This window comes from Trachypithecus francoisi, unplaced genomic scaffold (assembly GCF_009764315.1).
Source record: "Trachypithecus francoisi isolate TF-2019V2 unplaced genomic scaffold, Tfra_2.0 Lachesis_group4, whole genome shotgun sequence".
Lineage (NCBI taxonomy): Eukaryota > Metazoa > Chordata > Mammalia > Primates > Cercopithecidae > Trachypithecus > Trachypithecus francoisi.
The window spans coordinates 41870524-41890458 of record NW_022681469.1 but is presented as its reverse complement, the minus strand read 5'-3'; the positions used below and the strand labels follow the sequence as shown (position 1 = coordinate 41890458).

General features: G+C 36.0%; 1 protein-coding gene across 1 annotated transcript in view; it reads left to right on the top strand.

The window, feature by feature from the left end:
- Positions 1 to 19935, top strand: part of CFTR (CF transmembrane conductance regulator) — a 181549-nt gene that overhangs the window by 46995 nt on the left and 114619 nt on the right. Inside the window, exons 5-10 of the mRNA XM_033193167.1 lie at positions 865 to 954; positions 2149 to 2312; positions 3438 to 3563; positions 6955 to 7201; positions 8859 to 8951; positions 15402 to 15584. Coding sequence (XP_033049058.1) covers positions 865 to 954; positions 2149 to 2312; positions 3438 to 3563; positions 6955 to 7201; positions 8859 to 8951; positions 15402 to 15584 — 903 coding nt within the window. The remainder of the gene's footprint in view (positions 1 to 864; positions 955 to 2148; positions 2313 to 3437; positions 3564 to 6954; positions 7202 to 8858; positions 8952 to 15401; positions 15585 to 19935) is intronic.

Genomic DNA, 19935 nt, shown 5'->3' with positions numbered 1-19935 from the left:
CCCTTAACTCGTCTATCATATTATATTTAGTTATTTATATACTAGGTCACCTTGACGATGGGATTATGTTTTAATAAATCTTAATAATCCCTGAGGCATCAAGTAGAGTGATTTGCATTTACTAAATGCTCAACAAATGTGTGAGGTATTCACTTGAAACTAATATTAGATAATTCCCAGTCAAAGTGATCTAATAACAAATCAATTCTTCAGTTTTACAGGCAAAATATTACTCTGATCCTCCATAATCATAGTTAATTTGTCAACTTTATAGTTTTAATTAAGTAGATTTAATTGATAAATAAGTAGATAAAAAATAATTTACCTGCTTAACTAGTTTTCACATAGCATTGCATTTTTCTTTGTAAAATGTATGGATTTTGTACTGATAAACTTTTTCACAAAAGTATTAATTTTTCAATTATTCATCATATACTTTTATTGACTTTAAAAGTAATTTTATCCAAATGAGTTACTATAGAACTACATGAAAAATTCAAGGCCAAGGCTTAATTTCAAATTTCAGTACCTTTGGCTCTATCTTTTAAAACGAAACAAAAAACTCCCACACGATATAAATGGTATTTAAGTATAATACCATTCTCATTGTGAGGAGAAAAAATAATTGTTTCCCTCTAGATGCTGGAAAATAAAACAACTAGAAGCATTCCAGCATAGTATTGACTGTTAAAAGAAATATTTATGAATCTAAGATGATAGTAAGCTAGATGAATAAAACATAATTTTCATTACCTTTAGTTAATAATGAATGCATAATAACCAAATTAGTCATATTATAATATTACTTATAATATATTTGTATTTTGTTTGTTGAAATTATCTAACTTCCCATTTTTCTTTTAGACTTTAAAGCTGTCAAGCCGTGTTCTAGATAAAATAAGTATTGGACAACTTGTTAGTCTCCTTTCCAACAACTTGAACAAATTTGATGAGGTATGTACCTGTTGATTTAATCTTTTAGGCACTATTGTTATAAATTATACAACTGGAAAGGTAGAGTTTTCCTGTATCAGATAAGTGGTTAAGTCTTGCTCAGCTCTAGCTTCCCTATTCTGAAAACTGAGAAAGGTCAGTTGTATAGCAGAGTACCATCCTGGGGTCTGGTAGAACCACCCAACTCAAAGGCACCTCAGCCTGTTGTTAATAAGATTTTTCTTTTTTTTTTTTGAGACGGAGTCTGGCTCTGTCACCCAGGCTGGAGTGCGGTGGCCGGATCTCAGCTCACTGCAAGCTCCGCCTCCCAGGTTTACGCCATTCTCCTGCCTCCGCCTCCCAAGTAGCTGGGACTACAGGCGCCCGCCTCGTCGCCCGGCTAGTTTTTTTTTTTTTTTGTATTCTTTAGTAGAGACGGGGTTTCACCGTATTAGCCAGGATGGTCTCGATCTCCTGACCTTGTGATCCGCCCGTCTCGGCCTCCCAAAGTGCTGGGATTACAGGCTTGAGCCACCGCGCCCGGCCAATAAGATTTTTCAAAACTTAATTCTTATCAGACCATGCTTCTTTTTAAAACTTTAAATCTGTTGTATACTTGGGCTGAATATGATACTCTGAGCAATTCTTGTTCTGTGTTGTCCTATGTGATAAATAAATTCAAGATCCTTGGGACATATGATGTGTTTTATTTATCTTTGCACATCCAGTACTTAAAATAGCATGAGACCCACAGCTGGTACAAAATTAATTACTGTTGAATTGAGCAAATATTTGTTCTAAATGTCTCTATCAAATGACAGAGTTGTGCAGTTGTGTGGATTGAGTCTCTAGAGAGAGTTCTTTGTTCTCTCATATTCTATGCTGTGGTTCTTGCTTTATGCAAAAAGAAATAAGTTACTTAAAACCCGGACATGGTAACTTAAGATGTCCAATCTTAATTCCACTGAATAAAAATATGCTTAAAAGTGCACTGGCTTGAAATTTGTTCTTTGGGGAAACCTATTCTATGTGTAGAATATTTAAGCACATTGTTATGTGCTCCATGTAATGATTACCTAGATTTTACTGTGCTCAGAACCACGAAGTGTTTGACCATATAAGCTCCTTTTACTTGCTTTTTTTCATATATGATTGTTTGTTTCTAGGGGTGGAAGATAAAATGACACCTGTTTTTGCTGTGCTTTTATTTTCCAGGGACTTGCACTGGCACATTTCGTGTGGATCGTTCCTTTGCAAGTGGCACTCCTCATGGGGCTAATCTGGGAGTTGTTACAGGCCTCTGCCTTCTGTGGACTTGGTTTCCTGATAGTCCTTGCCCTTTTTCAGGCTGGGCTAGGGAGAATGATGATGAAGTACAGGTAGCAACCTATTTTCATAGCTTGAAGGTTTTTAAAATTGTGTTTTCAAAAAGCCCATTTTAGTAAAACCAGGACTGCTCTATGCATAGAACTGTGATCTTCAGTGTCATTAAAGAAGACTTTTTTTTTTTTTTTTTTTTTGGAGATGGAGTCTAGATCTGTCACCCAGGCTGCAGTGCAGTGGCACGATCTTGGCTCACTGCAACTTCTGCCTCCCAGGCTCAAGCAATTCTCCTGCCTTAGCCTCTGGAGTAGCTGGGATTAGAGGTGCACGCCACCACACCCGGCTAATTTTTGTATTTTAGTAGAGACGAGGTTTCACCAGATTGCCCAGGATGGTCTCGAATGCCCGACTTCAGGTGATCTGCCCACCTCAGCCTCCCAAGTACTGGGATTACAGGCATGAGCTACTGTGCCCGGCCTAAAAAAGACTTTTTAAGATGGTGTAAATATTACTTCCTGTATCAATGGGATTTTTTTTTGCTTGTCAGTCTCCTGAATTTGTTTATAAATATGTTGATTCAGTTCATTTTTTAGATTATAAAACAGTTAAAAATGGATAAAACATTTATGTGAATTAAAGGGAATACCTAATTTTTGTGTAGACTTTATTAGCTTTTACTACTCTAGTTTATGGATCATCACACCAGAGCCTTAGTTAATTTGTGTTACAGAATAACTAATACCAGTGAATGAATGACTTACACAAGTCACTGCTTATGATAAAGGGCTTGAATTTGTCAGCTAGAGTATGACAGAAAGTATATAAATTTTGGAGTCAAATAGCACTTTGTTTGAATCCCAGATTGCATGCTTACTAGTTATGTGACCTTAGTCAAGCCACTTCATCTCACTGAGTCTTTGCTTTTTTCATCTCTAAAATAGAGATACTCACTGCTCATAGACTGTCGTAAGGTATAGAGATAGCAGATGGAATGGGTCTGTACAATATCTGACACATAGGAGGCATTTACTAAACACTAGTTATTATTTTTGTTACCATCTATTTGATAATGAAATAAATGCCCATCTGTTGAATAAAAGAAATATGACTTAAAACCTTGAGCAGTTCTTAGTAGATAATTTGACTTGTTTTTACTATTTGATTGATTGATTGATTTATAGAGATCAGAGAGCTGGGAAGATCAATGAAAGACTTGTGATTACCTCAGAAATGATTGAAAATATCCAATCTGTTAAGGCATACTGCTGGGAAGAAGCAATGGAAAAAATTATTGAAAACCTAAGACAGTAAGTTGTTCCAGTAATTTCAATATTGTTAGTAATTATGTCCTTAATTTTTTAAAAATATGTTTGTCACAGTAGACTTCCACCTCATATTTGATGTGTCTGACAATCAAATGATTGCATTTAAGTTCTCTCAATATTCATACATTAGTTGCATAAATTCACTTTCATGGGCTGTAGTTTTATGTAGTTGGTCCAGGGTGTTATTTTGTGCTGCAAGTATATTATACTGATACCTTATTAAAGAATTTCCTATATGTGTTCACTGCTGCTCAATACATTTATTTCATTAAAATAATGATCAAGATATTGAAGGCTGATTGGTAACTCAGATGGAACTGGTAGAGTATACAATTCTGAACAAAATAAATGATTCTCTATTTTTATATCTTAATTTATGTGTTATGGTACATTAACCATGAAAAAAATTGTGTTTGGTTAGAATATGTTTGCTTTTCCTTAACTTGGGAATGACATAGGGTAGTATTCACAAATTGGGTTCCTGTAAATCCTCCACTTGAAGTGAAGTCAGTTCAAGTAATGAAAGCTACCTCCTGAGATAGAATCAGTACTTGGCACCTATCTCTAGTGTTCTTTCACCTCATATAACCTTTCACTGATTAGAAGGATTATATCCAACAAAGAAAGTACAGCGCAGACTGAGATATGATTACTGAGATAAATCTGGGCAAGATGTAAGCTACAGCATTTCTGTAGCAATGAGACCATTTTTCGTTGAGCTCCATGTTCTACAAACTCCAATCAAAAAAGGTTCTAGGAGACTCAGTGAAAGTTGATACACTGTTCAAGGAACAAATAATTTCAGCACATGACAATTTCACAGGGAAAAATATACTAAAAAGAGAAGTACCCTTATGGATGGTGTCAATATGGGTTATGAGGAATTCAGGCTGCTGAGTCCAGTATACAATGGTAACTGAGCTGCAGGTGTGTGATTGGAACAACAAAAGAAATGCTGAAATATGAAGTCCTTTGCCATGTAAATAGAAAGAGTAAAAGAGTATTTATTTCCCAAACATTATTGGTCACCTGTTTTTGCTATGCCTTTCAAGATAAATCCAGGAAATGAATTGCGTTTTCTTTCCAGAAAACAAGTTCTTGGGGGAATTGTTCAATTGGTAGATCTTCTTTATCTCATTAACAAGTCAGTGTTCCATCACACTTGCTCTGTGCATCACTCTTCTGCCTGCAAACACATGTATAGCAAGTGTGATGACAAGGATATCAGAAGATCTGGTTTTCTCAAACTCATGATAAACTCATGATTGGGTCATTCTTGGTGCTGATTTTACTTTGTTTTTTGTTGTTTTTTGTTCCCTCTTCCTCAAAAGATGAAATCTATTCCCTTTACTTGGTATTTCTGTTTGATATATAGCGAATGTTTAGTTGTAACCTATATAATCAGGCATGAAATTGTCACTCGAAAAGGCTAGAAAGTGTTGACGTAAATATGGGAAAGCACGAATTGCCCCTACTCAAGAGAGCAAATATAATGTTCTGGAAGAGATTGGCAGAATTCACATCAAAGGAGTGATTACCTCAGCTTGGGACACTGTTGTACTGGTCAAAAGGCTGTGCAAAGCTCCCTGAAAATCCACTTTTTTATTGCTCTTTAGTAATAAAGTCACTTTCAATTTTAAAAATAAGAAACTGATGTAATAGTTTTATGACTCATAAAATGTTAGTGATTATTTTATGGAGAATCTACTTTCTGGGTGATTCTTACAAATGTTCTTGGATCCATTTTTTTTTTTCTTATAGTACCTCTTCTTCCTATTTTTCTCAACTCTATCTAATATATTTCAACAACAGATCAACAAATTTAACATTTTTATAAAAAGTGTTTTCTATCATTTTATAAATACCAGCCTAGTCCATGTTTTGCCTTTTCTTGTTGAGAAGAAAGGACACACATTGTAAATTTAAATATAGACCTCTACTGTACTATTTAATCTAGGCAACAACTCCACAAAGGAGATGACATGTTTTCCTTCTGTAGAGGTGGATTCTGTAAAGTTGGAGGGAAGAGTGACTTGCTTAAGATGTCTAGCTGTAACTGGCAGAACCAGGATTCAAAGCCAGGCGAGATGCCAAAATCATAATCTGTCTTCAGTGTCAAGTTACTGAAATTGGTAGACCTAAATAGACTGAATTGCAATCTGGGTTGGGCACATTGAACTCAATTTTCTTCATCAATGTGCTCAGATTACATTTTATTTTTCAGACTAAAAATGGAAAAAAGATTCCCTCTTAGTTCTACATTTGACAATGAGAATAGCTTTTCTGAATTAAGGAAGAAGAACTAATGCCCAAATGCCAGGTACCCACATGCACTATGCCATGGCACAGCTGTTGACCCCTTTCACCAGAGCCCTCTGCCTCTATCCTGGTTGACCTTTACTCGGGCAAGAGCTGGATGGGGAGGATGACAAGTGACTCCAATTTGTATGGCTTCTGGAAGACTGGGACCGAGTCGAAGGCAGTGTTGTCTCCTGCACTCCCTGTTTTCTGCCTGCTAGAGCATTGAAGCCTCACATATATATTAAAAAAAACTAATTTCCATTTGCATTTCAGACTAGAAGATTGAACGTATAGTATAATGTGATTGCAAATAATTATGTTGAAATGAGACAGAGAGGATGTAGTATCTACTTTCATAATTTTTCAAAACCCACCTGCAACTTGAATCAAAAGAACTACTTGTGTGTTTTTAGGGTTTAGTTTTTTTTTTTTTTTCCAAATGCAAATCCTGGAAACCTACTGAGACTCATTCAATCAGTATCTCTAAGACGCGGGCCTGAGACTGTATTTTTAATAAGCATCTCAAGTGATTTTTACACATGCTAAGGTTTGAGAACCACTTCTCTGTAGCTTATATATTATTTTCAGTGTTCCTCAAAGCCAAGTTAGAGTTTCCAAAGTGCTAAGAATCCATTAGATAATCACAGAATTGTCTTTTTCCTTTATAAATCTTGCAACATTGTTCTCATTTCCACAATTAATTACTTAAAACACCAACCAACAAGCAAAAGATGATGAGTCTAACTAATCTTACAAGTTAGTAATGAAGTAAAGGTTTAAAAATAATGTCATAATAATATTAATAACAAATTATTAATTATAATTTAAATATAATATTTACAAGTATGTACAAAACACTGGTACTTTCATTGTTATCCTTTCATATAAGGTAACTGAGGCCCAGAGAGATTAAATAATATACCCAAGGTCACACAGGTCATATGATGTGGAGCCAAGTTAAAAATATAGGCAGAAAGACTCTAGAGACCATGCTCAGATCTTACATTTCAAGATCCCTGATATTTGAAAAATAAAATAACATCCTGAATTTTATTATTATTATTTTTTATAGAACAGAACTGAAACTAACTCGGAAGGCAGCCTATGTGAGATACTTCAATAGCTCAGCCTTCTTCTTCTCAGGGTTCTTTGTGGTGTTTTTATCTGTGCTTCCCTATGCACTGATCAAAGGAATCGTCCTCCGAAAAATATTCACAACCATATCATTCTGCATTGTTCTGCGCATGGCGGTCACTCGGCAATTTCCCTGGGCTGTTCAAACATGGTATGACTCTCTTGGAGCAATAAACAAAATACAGGTAATGTACCATAATGCTGCATTATATACTATGATTTAAATAATCAGTCAATAGATCAGTTGTAATGAACTTTGCAAATGTGCAAAAATATAGAAAAAGAAATTTCCTTCTCTAGGAAGTTATAAAAGTTGCCAGCTAATACTAGGAATGTTCACCTTAAACTTTTCCTGGCATTTCTTTGAACAGTATGATGGATGAGAATAGCATTTTATGCCAAATTACCTTAAAATCCCAATAATACTGATGTGGCTAGCAGCTTTGAGAAATTCTAAAGTTTTCAGGTGATAAGACTCAATTTATATGAAGCTAATTGGATAAACTTGTGTATTATTAAGAAGCAAAGAAATGCTTATTATGCTTTTTTGCTGTTTATTTAAATATTTAACCCAGAAAATAAGTCACTGTGACAGAAATAAAAATGAGGGAGAAGGGTGAGCCACTTTTAGGTAGTTCTGGCATTATTTATTCTAGGCCAGAGGTTGCAAATGGTGGCCCATAGACCTAATTTTGGCTCCTAGACCTGTTTTAACCTTTCATTTAAAAAATTTGTATTGGTTGCCCGCAATTAAAAATTGGGAGATGTCTCTCATACACACACATAAACACACACACGCTCATGTGTGCAACCTCTTTTGAAGAATTGGAATAACTAGTCAACTGCATCCTCCTTTTCCACAAGCTATGGCAGCTCCCTGCTCACAGAGCACCTGCCCTCTCCAGCTCATCACGCTGTCTTCTCAGCCCCACTCCTTAATTATATCACCTGTTTGGTCCTGAGACTAAGTGAGTTTGAGATCTGTGATTTAGACAAAGTGGTGACTCTAGCTCTGAATCATAGTAAGTAGCTCTGGGAATCATCTTGTCTTCTGTTAACCCATTGAGAGAGAAAGAAAGAGAGAGAGAGAGAAAGAAAGAAGAAGAAACAGATCCGGGGAGAGTCACTGAATGGGAGCATACAGACAGAGAAACAGATCTTGAAAACCAAACTGGGAGAAAATGAGAGAAACCGAAAGAGAGGTAAAGAGGAGCAGAGAAGAAAATGAAGAAGCGAGGCGAGGACCAGGCTTTTTCATTACTTCTTATGGCCAAGACTTCCGGATGCATGGACTCAATTCTTCCTTATGCTCCTACCTTCCCTAGGGAAACTGATTTGCGCCTCTAATAGAGCCCTTCTTTTAGAATCACAGTTTGATGCCTTAAAACTAGTTATATATCTTCACATGCTTCCTTAACCCACAGAAGTGGTGCTAATAGGCCTTTAATAAGGAGGGTGCTATTAGGATGAAGACATTCATTTTTTTCTCCATCCAATGTTGGATTAAGGCACATTAGTGGGTAATTCAGGGTTGCTTTATAAATTCATCACTAAGGTTAGCATATAATAGTACAAGGAAGAATCAGTTGTATGTTAAATCTAATGTATAAAAAGTTTTATAAAGTATCATATGTTTAGAGAGTATATTTCAAATATGATGAATCCTAGTGCTTGGCAAATTAACTTTAGAACACTGTAATAAAATTATATTAAGAAATAATTACTATTTCATTATTAAAATTCATATATAAGATGTAGCACAATGAGAGTATAAAGTAGATGTAATAATGCATTAATGCTATTCTGATGCTATAACATGTTTTTGCTCTCTTTTATAAATAGGATTTCTTACAAAAGCAAGAATATAAGACATTGGAATATAACTTAACAACTACAGAAGTAGTGATGGAGAATGTAACAGCCTTCTGGGAGGAGGTCAGAATTTTTAAAAAATTGTTTTCTCTAAAGACCTATTTTCTTCTTTGTGAATCTGGATTTCATCCTGATGGCAAATAAAATTAGAATGATGATATAACTGGTAGAATGGGAAGGAGGATCACTCACTTATTTTTTAGATTAAGAAGTAGAGGAATGGCTGGACATTCATGCTTGTAATCCCAGCACTTTGAGAGGCCAAGGCAAGTGGATCACCTGAGGTCAGGAGTTCAAGACCAGCCTAGCCAACGTGGTGAAACCCTGTCTCTACTAAAAATACAAAAAATTAGCTGGGCGTGGTGGCAGACGCCTGTAGTCCCAGCTACTCGGGAGGCTGAGGCAGGAGAATCACTTGAACCTGGGGGGCGGAGGTTGCAGTGAGCCGAGATCATACCACTGTACTCCAGTCTGGGCAACAAGATGAGACTCTGTCAAAAAACAAACAAACAAACAAAAATAGAGGAATATTAAATGCAATATAAAAGCTTTTTTATTTCTAAGTCATATAATTTGTTTCATAACAAATCAGGAAAATATACAGAGATCATAGGTTTTGGAGCTGGGTTTGAATCCTGGCTCTGCCATTTACTTTCTGTGTAATCTAAGTCAAGTTGCTTAACTTTGTGGGCCCTCTGGCTCTCCATGTGTAAAATGGAGAATATTAGTATTTACCTTGCAAGTTTGTTGTGAAGACTGAAGGAGACATTTTGGGTAAAACATTCATCAGAGTACCATGCACACAGTGGTTCCTCAATAAACATTAGCTTCTCTGATCACAAGTTCCAGTCCAAAGTGCTTTATATATACCAGTCAATGAAAGGATGTGAGAGAGATATACCAGTGTATTGTTTCCTACCATTTTTAACCTATTTTCATCCACCATTACAAATTCTGTCATACTGCTTGACATAAAAAGTATTATCAATGATTTTTAGTCTCTGAAGAGCAATATTTGATTATTGAGCACACCTGTTGTATTTTTAGTTTCTTCTCACTTATATGGGTTGTGTACAGATAGGAGGTATGAAGCCAATGTCCTAGGTCTAAATCTTTCTCAGTGTCATACTTTGGATTCATTTATATAAGTAACCTGAGTACCAGTGCTTCGTTTTACTTCATTTTTTAAAGATGTAGGTAACAGAGTAATTCCCATCTGCCTAGCAAAATTGTTTTGTATAAAAGTTTGTGGATCAGATTTATTTTACTTTGATTTTAGGAATTTCAAGTGTCTTTGTAGGCATGAAGGAAAAATACGCAGTTTGACATTTTCCACTACTTTCAGGTCATTATTTTCCTACTCTGGTGCAAAAATCCTCAATTCCTGTCTCACTCCATCTAATTAAATAGGTAACATGCTTGAGCCCTTACTATGTGCCAGGCACTAGGATAAGCGCTTTATATGTTTTGTCCCACTTAATTCTCACAGCATTTCTATGACCTAAATGAAATTAATGTTTTCATTTCCCTGATAATAAAATGGAGGCTTCAAAAAGTTTAGGGACTTGGCTCAGCTCACACAACTGGCAAAGATTGAAAATGGATTTTGGTCCCAAATGTCATAGGCTAGAGCCCTTTCACTAAACTGTTGTCTTCCATCTGTTGGCATCTTCTTCCTCCAGTCTTTGTCACCTAAACGCTGTGCACCCCTTGATGACATTTACTTATGATGCTGATGCTTGTTAAATTTCCTGTTTGAGACTTCAGTATCCATATAAACGAGTCTTCCAATACTGTACTTAGAACTTATATTTTGTGGTGACTTCTTCAGAAGCTTTCTCTCTTAGTCATATCCTGAGTTTTGTTAGCACCTAGACTTACCTCGCTTTGGAAATGTTGCACTCTGAAATCTCTTTCTCAGCCTGGAATTTCCTAATCTTCCAACTATTTGAGTCTTTTAATTCTGCATTTACTGCCTTTCCATTTCTTCAGGATTTCTAGTCTCCTTAATTCTTCCTTTTGTACTCCTGATTTAACCTCTGCTTATTCGAAGAACAGTAATTTCATTCTCTCAGCTGCACTCTCAATTCCCTTTTCCTTTTGGTGATTTTTTTTTTTTTCCTGCAAAACACTTACTTTATCAGTTTTGGAGAAGGAAGTGCTATCTGGGAAACAATAGTGCTATCTGTTGACTCTAGTCAACTGTAAGTTTTATACATTTATTTTTTCAACCTTATATGGGTCTATAATCCTTCTTGGGAAATCCTTTCATTTGTCTTTAATTTCCTTTACCATTTCCCTAAAGGCTATTCCAGATTTTTATCACATTCACAAAATCCCCATCCTCTCCCAGGATGTGTTCACCCCCAGTAGATGGCCTTGTCTCCCACAATACATAGAGAAAATAGAGGCCACCATCATATTTGAATGTTTCCAACATCTCTCTTTACCCTTGAAATTATCTTTTTCTTCTTTTGTGTCTAAGAGAAAGATGTATGCTTCCTCTTACCCTTGTCTGAACTATTCTATTTTGCTTCATCTTCTCAGAACAGCAATTATTCTTCCTCCAGAAGCTTCAACATCTTTTGTCAACTGACTCCTTCTCATGTTTAAATATTTTCAAGTTAAACAATTTCTTTCCTGACTTTTGCTCATGCAACCTCATGCCCAAAACCTTATCACTCTTCTTCCCTTTGCTGTCAAAGCTGTTCTCACATCTTCACTTTTTGTGGACTTCTCCCCACTACAACATAGATTCTGCTATCACCAGTCTATTAAAACTGTTATACTCTTGTAGAATTTATCATTTAATTTAGCTTCAGTGAACCATTCTTTCCAGATCATTTTGGCCTCAGACCATGACTTCTAAGTCTGCCTTGCCTGCCACTTAAGTCATTATGGGCCACTGGGTCCCCACCTAGGCTTCCGTGTTAGTTGATTTTCACGTTGCTGATAAAGACATACCCAAGAATGGGCAATTTACAAAAGAAAGGGGCTTAAGGGACTCACAGTTCCACGTGGCTGGGGAGGCCTCACAATCATGGTGGAGGATGAAAGGCACGTCTCACATGGAGGCAGATAAGAGAATAGAACTTGTGCAGGGAAACTCTGTTGGATCTTGTGAGACTTCTTCACTATCTTGAGAATAGGATGGGCAAGACCCACTCCCATGATTCAGTTATCTCCCACTGGGTCCCCCTGGTAACACATGGGAATTATGGAAGCTACAATTCAAGATGAGATTTGGGTGAGGACATAGCCAAACCATATCAGCCTCCTTCTGACTTTTTATGTTCTCTGTGGGTGACTTCTCTCACACTCAAGTTATATCAATGTGCTGATGACTCTCAAATGCACATCTCTGGCTTCAGTTTCTTTCTTGAACTTCATACATATGTTTCCAAATTTCCTGCACGTACCTCAGTGTTCTTGTTCTTCACTCCCCAAGCTTCATAAACCCACTCATTTTAGTGTATTCTCCATCTCCTTTGATAGCATCTCTGAGAGGCAAGTCCCTGGTGAGTTATATATGACTCCTCCCTTGCTCCAAACCTGAGAGTAAGTAAAATTCCTATTAACATATTAGGAAGCTGAGGCTTAGATAGTTTAAGTAACTCAAGCATGGTTACACACCTAGCTAGGGCAGAGCTAAAATATCAGGCTAGGCTTCTATGACTCCAAAGTCCTTTCTCACTCAGCATATCATCACTTATTTTTTTTAAAAAATCACATATATGTTTTTTTTTTCTTTAAGAGACAGAATCTTGCTCTATCATGTAGGCTGAAGTGCAGTGGCACAATCATAGCTCACTGTAACCTTGAACTTGGGCTCCAGTGATCCTCCTGCCTTAGCCTGCTAAGTAGCTAGAGCTACAGGCGCACACCACCATGCTTAGCTAATTTTTGTTTGTTTGTTTGTTTTTTGAGATGGAGTCTCACTCTGTCACTCAGTCTGGAGTGCAGTGGTGCGATCTCGGCACACTGCAACCTGTGCTGCCCAGGTTCAAGCAATTCTCCTACCTCAGCCTCCTGAGTAGCTGGGATTACAGGTGCCTGCCACTGCGCCCACCTAATTTTTGTATTTTTAGTGAAGATGGGGTTTCACCATTGGTGAGGCTTGTCTTGAATTCTTGACCTTGTGATCCACTCGCCTCGACCTCCCAAACTGCTGGGATTACAGGTGTGAGCTACCACGCCTGGCCGCCTACCTAATTTTTAATTTTTTGTAGAGACAGGATCTCACTACATTGCCCAGGCTGGTCTTGAACTACTGTTCTCAAACGATCCTCCTGCCTCAGCCACCCCAAGTGTGGGGATTACAGGCATGAGTCATTGCACCTGGCCCATATATATGATTTTTAGTATATGTAAATATACACATTTATTATATGTAAATGTAAATATAAATATAAATGTGTGGAGTGATATCCATTGAAATGTTAAACATAGTTCTTAGTGGTACAACTACAGGTGATTTTTCTTATTTCTGGTTTTCTATGTTTTCAAATGTGTCTTCTGTAATCAGAAATAAAAGTTATAGTAACAACAGTCTTCCATTGATACAAGTGCTTATTAGATAAAAGTCCCACTTCTAAGCATGAAACTCACAACTTTTAGGTTAATAGCCTTTGTCACCTTGTCATATACATCTGACCTAGCCACTCACACCATTCCTGAGATATATTTTGTTCCTTTGTGCCTAAATCACTGTGCGTGCAGATCCATCTTCCCGGAACACCTATAACGATGTCTTAGTCTTGTGAAATCCTACTTACATCCTTCATAGCCTAGCACGCATGTAATTTACTTGGTCAAGGGTGAGTCAGTTGTTCTCTTGAATGTACTCCTATATGACGTGGTGTGATTTCAATTGTAGCACCAAGCACAGTGCAATATTAATTCATTTATCATTCTCCCATGTAGGACTTTTGAAGTAGTTTCTAATACAGAGATTATACTCAATAAATATTTATTAGATAAATACATGAATAAGGGAATAACAAATGCCTTTGTCTCATTTTAAAATACTTTCATTGTTAGCTACCCGTATAAATAAAAAACTCAAAGCAGTAGTCTTCAAGCTTGATTGTTTATGTATGCCTTAAAAGAATTTTGAAAACCTATGTACCCCTGACACACTTTTAAGTTAACTTATAAATAGTTCAACATAGTTTTAAGTGGAAATGATGTAGTTTCTTGTGCATTTTGCACTGCGTAAGTATGCTACATGGATTTCTTCAAAACCTTGAAGCTGCAGTTTCAGTGCATTCAATTTATGGAAAATAAATGAATTTATGAAATTGGCTTTTATTGTCAAGTCAATCAACTAGATATAACTTGCTTTCTGTCAGGCAAAGTCTGACTTTAAAATACAGATAATTAATAACTATTATTAATTACTTTATTAAATTATTAAAATTAAAATAATTAATTTGTTAATTAAAATGCCTTATTCCCCTACTCATTTCTGCAATTTGACTCTAAGAATAGATAAGACACATAGATTGCCTTATGTCTGAAATCTGGGTGAAATAAGATACTGCCTCCTTCAGTATTTCTGCCTTTGCTTTTATGGGAGCCTCTTTCAAGAGAAAGTCATTCTCTCACGTTCCCCTTGTTTGAGTCTCAGAGGTTTTTCTACTCCAGAAAGTTCTGCGTAGTAAGACTAGTACTATACTAACTTGCATGGTAAGTGAGAAGGCTGTCTGTATAAAATGAGGGAAGGACTCATGAGAGGGAAGGAGGTCAGGAAAAATGATAGATTCTCAGGCAGGTTAATTTTAGGAAAGAGTTAATAGAGTCCCTTAAAACAAGATGCATCTGCTTCCTCCTGATCAATCTTTAGGACTGTTTACTTTGATTTGAAGACCACTATGCTAAAGCTTCCCAAGGGGGCAATAGTGAGGCAAGGAAGTTTTAAAAGGGAATTACTTCTTCCTAGCTACTTTTGTGAAATGAATTTATTTGAATCATCTGGCAGTCTCTTCATATTTATTTTCAACAATAATTGCTTCAAGAAATGCTCTGAGCTTCTCAGAGGAGGATGCTACGAAGTGTGATGGAGTAGAATTCAGATTTGGGTTGTGACTTAAAGCTATGTGACTTTAGTCAGTTAACTGCTGAGTCACAGTCTATGGCTTTGAAAGAGGAGGATTATAAAATCTATCTCATGTTAATGCTGAAGATTAAGTAATAGTGTTTATGTACCCAGCTTATAGGAGAAGAGGGTGTGTGTGTGTGTGTGTGTGTGTGTGTGTGTGTGTGTATTCAGTCTTTACTTAAATTAAAAAATCTTTAACTTGATAATAGGCAAATATCTGAATTTTGGATCATGTCCTCTAGAAGCCATATGCTATATAATTATGTACTATAAAGTAATAATGTATACAGTATAATGGATCATGTGCCATGTGCTTTTCAAACTAATCATACATAAAAGAAGCATTTATTGAAAATATCTGACAAACTCATCTTTTATTTTTGATGTGTGTGTGTGTGTGTTTTATTTAACAGGGATTTGGGGAATTATTTGAGAAAGCAAAACAAAACAATAGCAATAGAAAAACTTCTAATGGTGATGACAGCCTCTTCTTCAGTAATTTCTCACTTCTTGGTACTCCTGTCCTGAAAGATATTAATTTCAAGATAGAAAGAGGACAGTTGTTGGCGGTTGCTGGATCCACTGGAGCAGGCAAGGTAGTCTCTTTTATTCTTCACTATTAAGAACTTAATTTGATATCCATGTCTCTTTTTTTTTCTAGTTTGTCTGTAGTGCTGAAAAGTATTTTTGTAGAAATTCTTACATGAGCATTAGGAGAATGTATGGGTATAATGTCTCATATAGTAGAAATTATTCCAGATAATTTACTCTAGTTTTTTATTTCCTCATATTATTTTCAGTGGCTTTTTCTTCTACATATTTATATTTTGCATCACATTCAACACTGTATCTTGCACATGGCAAGCATTCACTAACTTTATTGAATAAACGAATCATCCATTTTACCCAGTCTTAACCAGAACAGACATTTTTTCGGAGCCGGTCCAGGAAAATCATGACTTACATTTTGCCTCAATAACCACATAAGCAAAAGGTCCCCATTTCTGTTAACATTAGAGTTTTCAGAATAGATTTAGATTTGCTTGTGATATATTATAAGGAAAAATTATTTAGTGGGATAGTTTTTTGAAGAAATACATAGGAATGTTAATTTATTCAGTGGTCAACCTCTTCTCCATATCCCACCCTAAGAACAACTTAACCAGGCATATTTGGAGACACATCTGAAAAAAACTAGTAGATTAGAAAGAAAACAGTACAAAAGGACCAAACTTTATTGTCAGGAGAAGAGAAGACTTTGTAGTGATCTTTAAGAACATAACCCATTGTGTAGATAATGATAAACACTTGCTGTCTTTTACTATTGAGAAAATAAATTTAAAAGACATGAAAGAATCAAATTAGAGATGAGAAAGAGCTTTCTAGTATTAGAATGGGCTATAGGGCAATAGGTATTTGCTTCAGAAGTCTATAAAATTGTTCCTTGTTCCCATTTGACTGTCATTTTAGCTGTGGTACTTCGTAGAAATGTAAGAAAAAGTTTAGTGGTCTCTTGAAGCTTTGCAAAATACTTTCTAGAATTATACCCAATAATCTAAGACAAACAGAAAAAGAAAGAAAGAGAGGAAGGAAGAAAGAAGGAAATGAGGAAGAAAGGAAGTAGGGAGGAGGGAAGGAAAGAAGGAGGGAAGTAAGAGGGAAGCAGTGCTGCTGCTGTAGGTAAAAATGTTAGTGAAAATAGAAATTGAGAAAGACTCCTGAAAGGCGATTATTTATCAGTATCTAAGATGAGGAGAACCATATTTTAAAGAATTGAATATGAGACTTGGGAAACAAAATGCCACAAAAAATTTCCAGTCAATAAATTTGGTGTCAGGCTGGGTACAGTGGCTCACACCCGTAATCCTAGCACTTTTGGAGGCAGAGGCAGAGACCAGCCTGGTCAACATGGCAAACCCCATCTCTACAAAAAATACAAACAAACAAACGAAAAAATAGCTGGGTGTGGTGGCGTGTGCCTGTAGTCCCAGCTGCTTGGGAGGCTAAGGTGGGAGGATCACCTGAGCCTGAGAGGTGGAGACTGCGGTGAGCCATGATTGCATCACTGTACTCTAGCCTAGGTGATAGGCTAAAAAAAAAAAAAAAAAAAATTGATGTTCACAATGATAATAATACATTTGGTTGTTTCTCTCTCCAGTTGTTTTCCTACATATGAAACAGGCTTTTAAAGTAGCTGGAATTGTACATGTTTTCTTACATAAACATTTTCTTTCTTAAGATGTTATTATTTTTCTTCTGTACTTGTATATTGTTACTAGCAGTTTCACTATTAAAAACTTATACCATAGGAGGGGCTGATACTAAATAAGTTAGCAATGATCTAAACAAGGATGTTTATTTATGAAAACATAGTAATTGTGTTTCATAGAATTTTTAAAATTAATTCTGCATATGTCTTCAAGATCAATTCTATGATAGATGTGCAAAAATAGCTATGGAATTACAAATTCCAAGACTTACTGGCAATTAAATGTCAGGCAGTTTTATTAAAAATTGATGAGCAGATAATTACTGGCTGACATTACAATTGCATCTTATGGGAAGCAGCTATGACGGCAGAGTCAGAGGAAAGCAGTGGTCCCTTGGGAATATTTAAAAACTTCTGAGAAATGGAGTTTACCAGCTCAATCTAGGAGGTTGCCTTTTAGTAGTATTAGGAATGGAACACTTTGTAGTTGTTTTTTTTGGACAAAAGATCTAGCTAAAGTATAAGATTGAATAATTGAAAATATTAACATTTTAATTTAAATCTTACCCACTCAATACAATTTGGTAATTTGTATCAGAAATAACCTAATAATTCTTCTACTTCTATAACTTACTCTAATATGTTTGCAGAGATTTTATATAAAGCTCTTCAATATAATATTGCTTTCAGGAGCCAAAAATTGGGTGGGAGGAGCCTCATAAATGTTGAATAATAGGAGTTTGATTAGATAAATTTTGGTGTAGTTCTATAATGGCATGCTATTCAGCCAATAAAAGGGCTCTTAAAGAATGACTGTGACAGATGTATATGATATACTCAAGTGAATAAAGAGTTACAAAATGTTATGTACAAGTTACAAAATGTTATGTACATTATGATCCATTTTTCATAAAATCATATGTGTATGTATATATGTGTCTGAAAGGATAAATTTATCAAGTTGTTATCTCTGAAATTTTGGGTGTATTTTATATTTCTAGATTTTCTGTTACTTTGTTACTTTACTGATAAAGTAATAACGTTGTTGACTTTTATCACTCTCCCCTATTCATAATCATCTAGGCTGCAAAGGGACTATGTCTTCTTTATTTTTATATTCCAAGGACTGTCAACAAGTGCCTAGCACTTGACAGGTATTTTATAGAAATTTAACTGAATATCTTTAGGAAATAGATTTTTGTTTGTGGTTGTTCTAGCCCACATTAAGTGTCTTGCACTTATGAAACTTCCTTGAATTATTATAGTGAAGCAATATTAGTATAGAATTTTGCATCACAGGATGCTCTTGAGTGAAACCTGGCTTGTGGCATCTCACCAGTGTGTGGGAAGTTTCAGTCCTTCTGTTGTCTGCATCACAGCTGAAGCAGTGCTGTTGCTGACAATTCCTGACACCACCTTGTCTCTATTATCTATCATTGCCTCACTATGGTACTGAGTTTTAGCTTGTTCTTGTAATAAGTGGGACTCATATGTATAGAATAAGCTATTAGCTCATGTTTTTGCTTGCTTTTTATACAGAATACATGTCTGCAAAGAGTTTTATCAATGTTTTGGAATTTTGGGAGATATGAAGTTAAATACATCATTGAATATATATACATACACACACATATGTATAGACATGATACATGATTTATTTTATTTAATTTTAAAAATTTTATTCTTTTTTTTTTTTTTTTTGAGACGGAGTCTCGCTCTATTGCCCAGGCTGGAGTGCAGTGGCCGGATCTCAGCTCACTGCAAGCTCCGCCTCCCGGGTTTACGCCATTGCTCCGCCTCCTGGGTTTACGCCATTCTCCTGCCTCAGCCTCCCGAGTAGCTGGGACTACAGGTGCCCGCCACCTCGCCCAGCTAGTTTTTTGTATTTTTTAGTAGAGACAGGGTTTCACAGTGTTAGCCAGGATGGTCTCCATCTCCTTACCTCGTGATCCACCCGTCTCGGCCTCCCAAACTGCTGGGATTACAGGCTTGAGCCACCGCGCCCGGCCTTAAGATTTTATCCTTTTTAGAGATACTCTGTCACCCAGGCTAAACTTCAGTGGTGTGATCACAGCTCACTGTAACCTTGAACTCATGTGACCTTTCTGCTTCAACCTCCCAAAGTGCTGGGATTATAAGCATGAGCCACTGTGTCTGGTCCAATATGTATATATATATATTTTTAACCTGGATCATCAGAACTATATTGTGTTTGGGTTTATAAAGCTGTACTATGTGAAAATACCACTTCTAGTTTTAATTTTGTACAAAACAATTTTATATAGAAATGAGGTATTTTAGATTTTTTTCCACGTAATAAGAATTATAAAATTTACTGGAACAAATATCAAACAGATGTCTGTTACTTGACCTTCCTTTCTTCTGAATATATTTTAGGTGATATTATTTATTAAGATTTAAAAATGAAAATTAAAATATATAAAAACTTGAAAATTCTTCCTCTCTTTACTGTCTCTCATTTGTCCATTTTCCATTCTCCTGCATTCCCTCATCCAACCAAGGTAGCCAACCTGGGTGATTATTTTTAGTATCTTTCCAGAGATGTTTATATATATACACATATATACACACACATATATATACACATATATATAATCAATATATATTTTTATTGTTCCCCACCTCTCTTTTTATGTAACAATATGCAGAGTTTTGTTTCTTGCTTTTCCCACTATCTTGGACAACTTTCCATATTCAAAGCACAGAGGACTTGCACA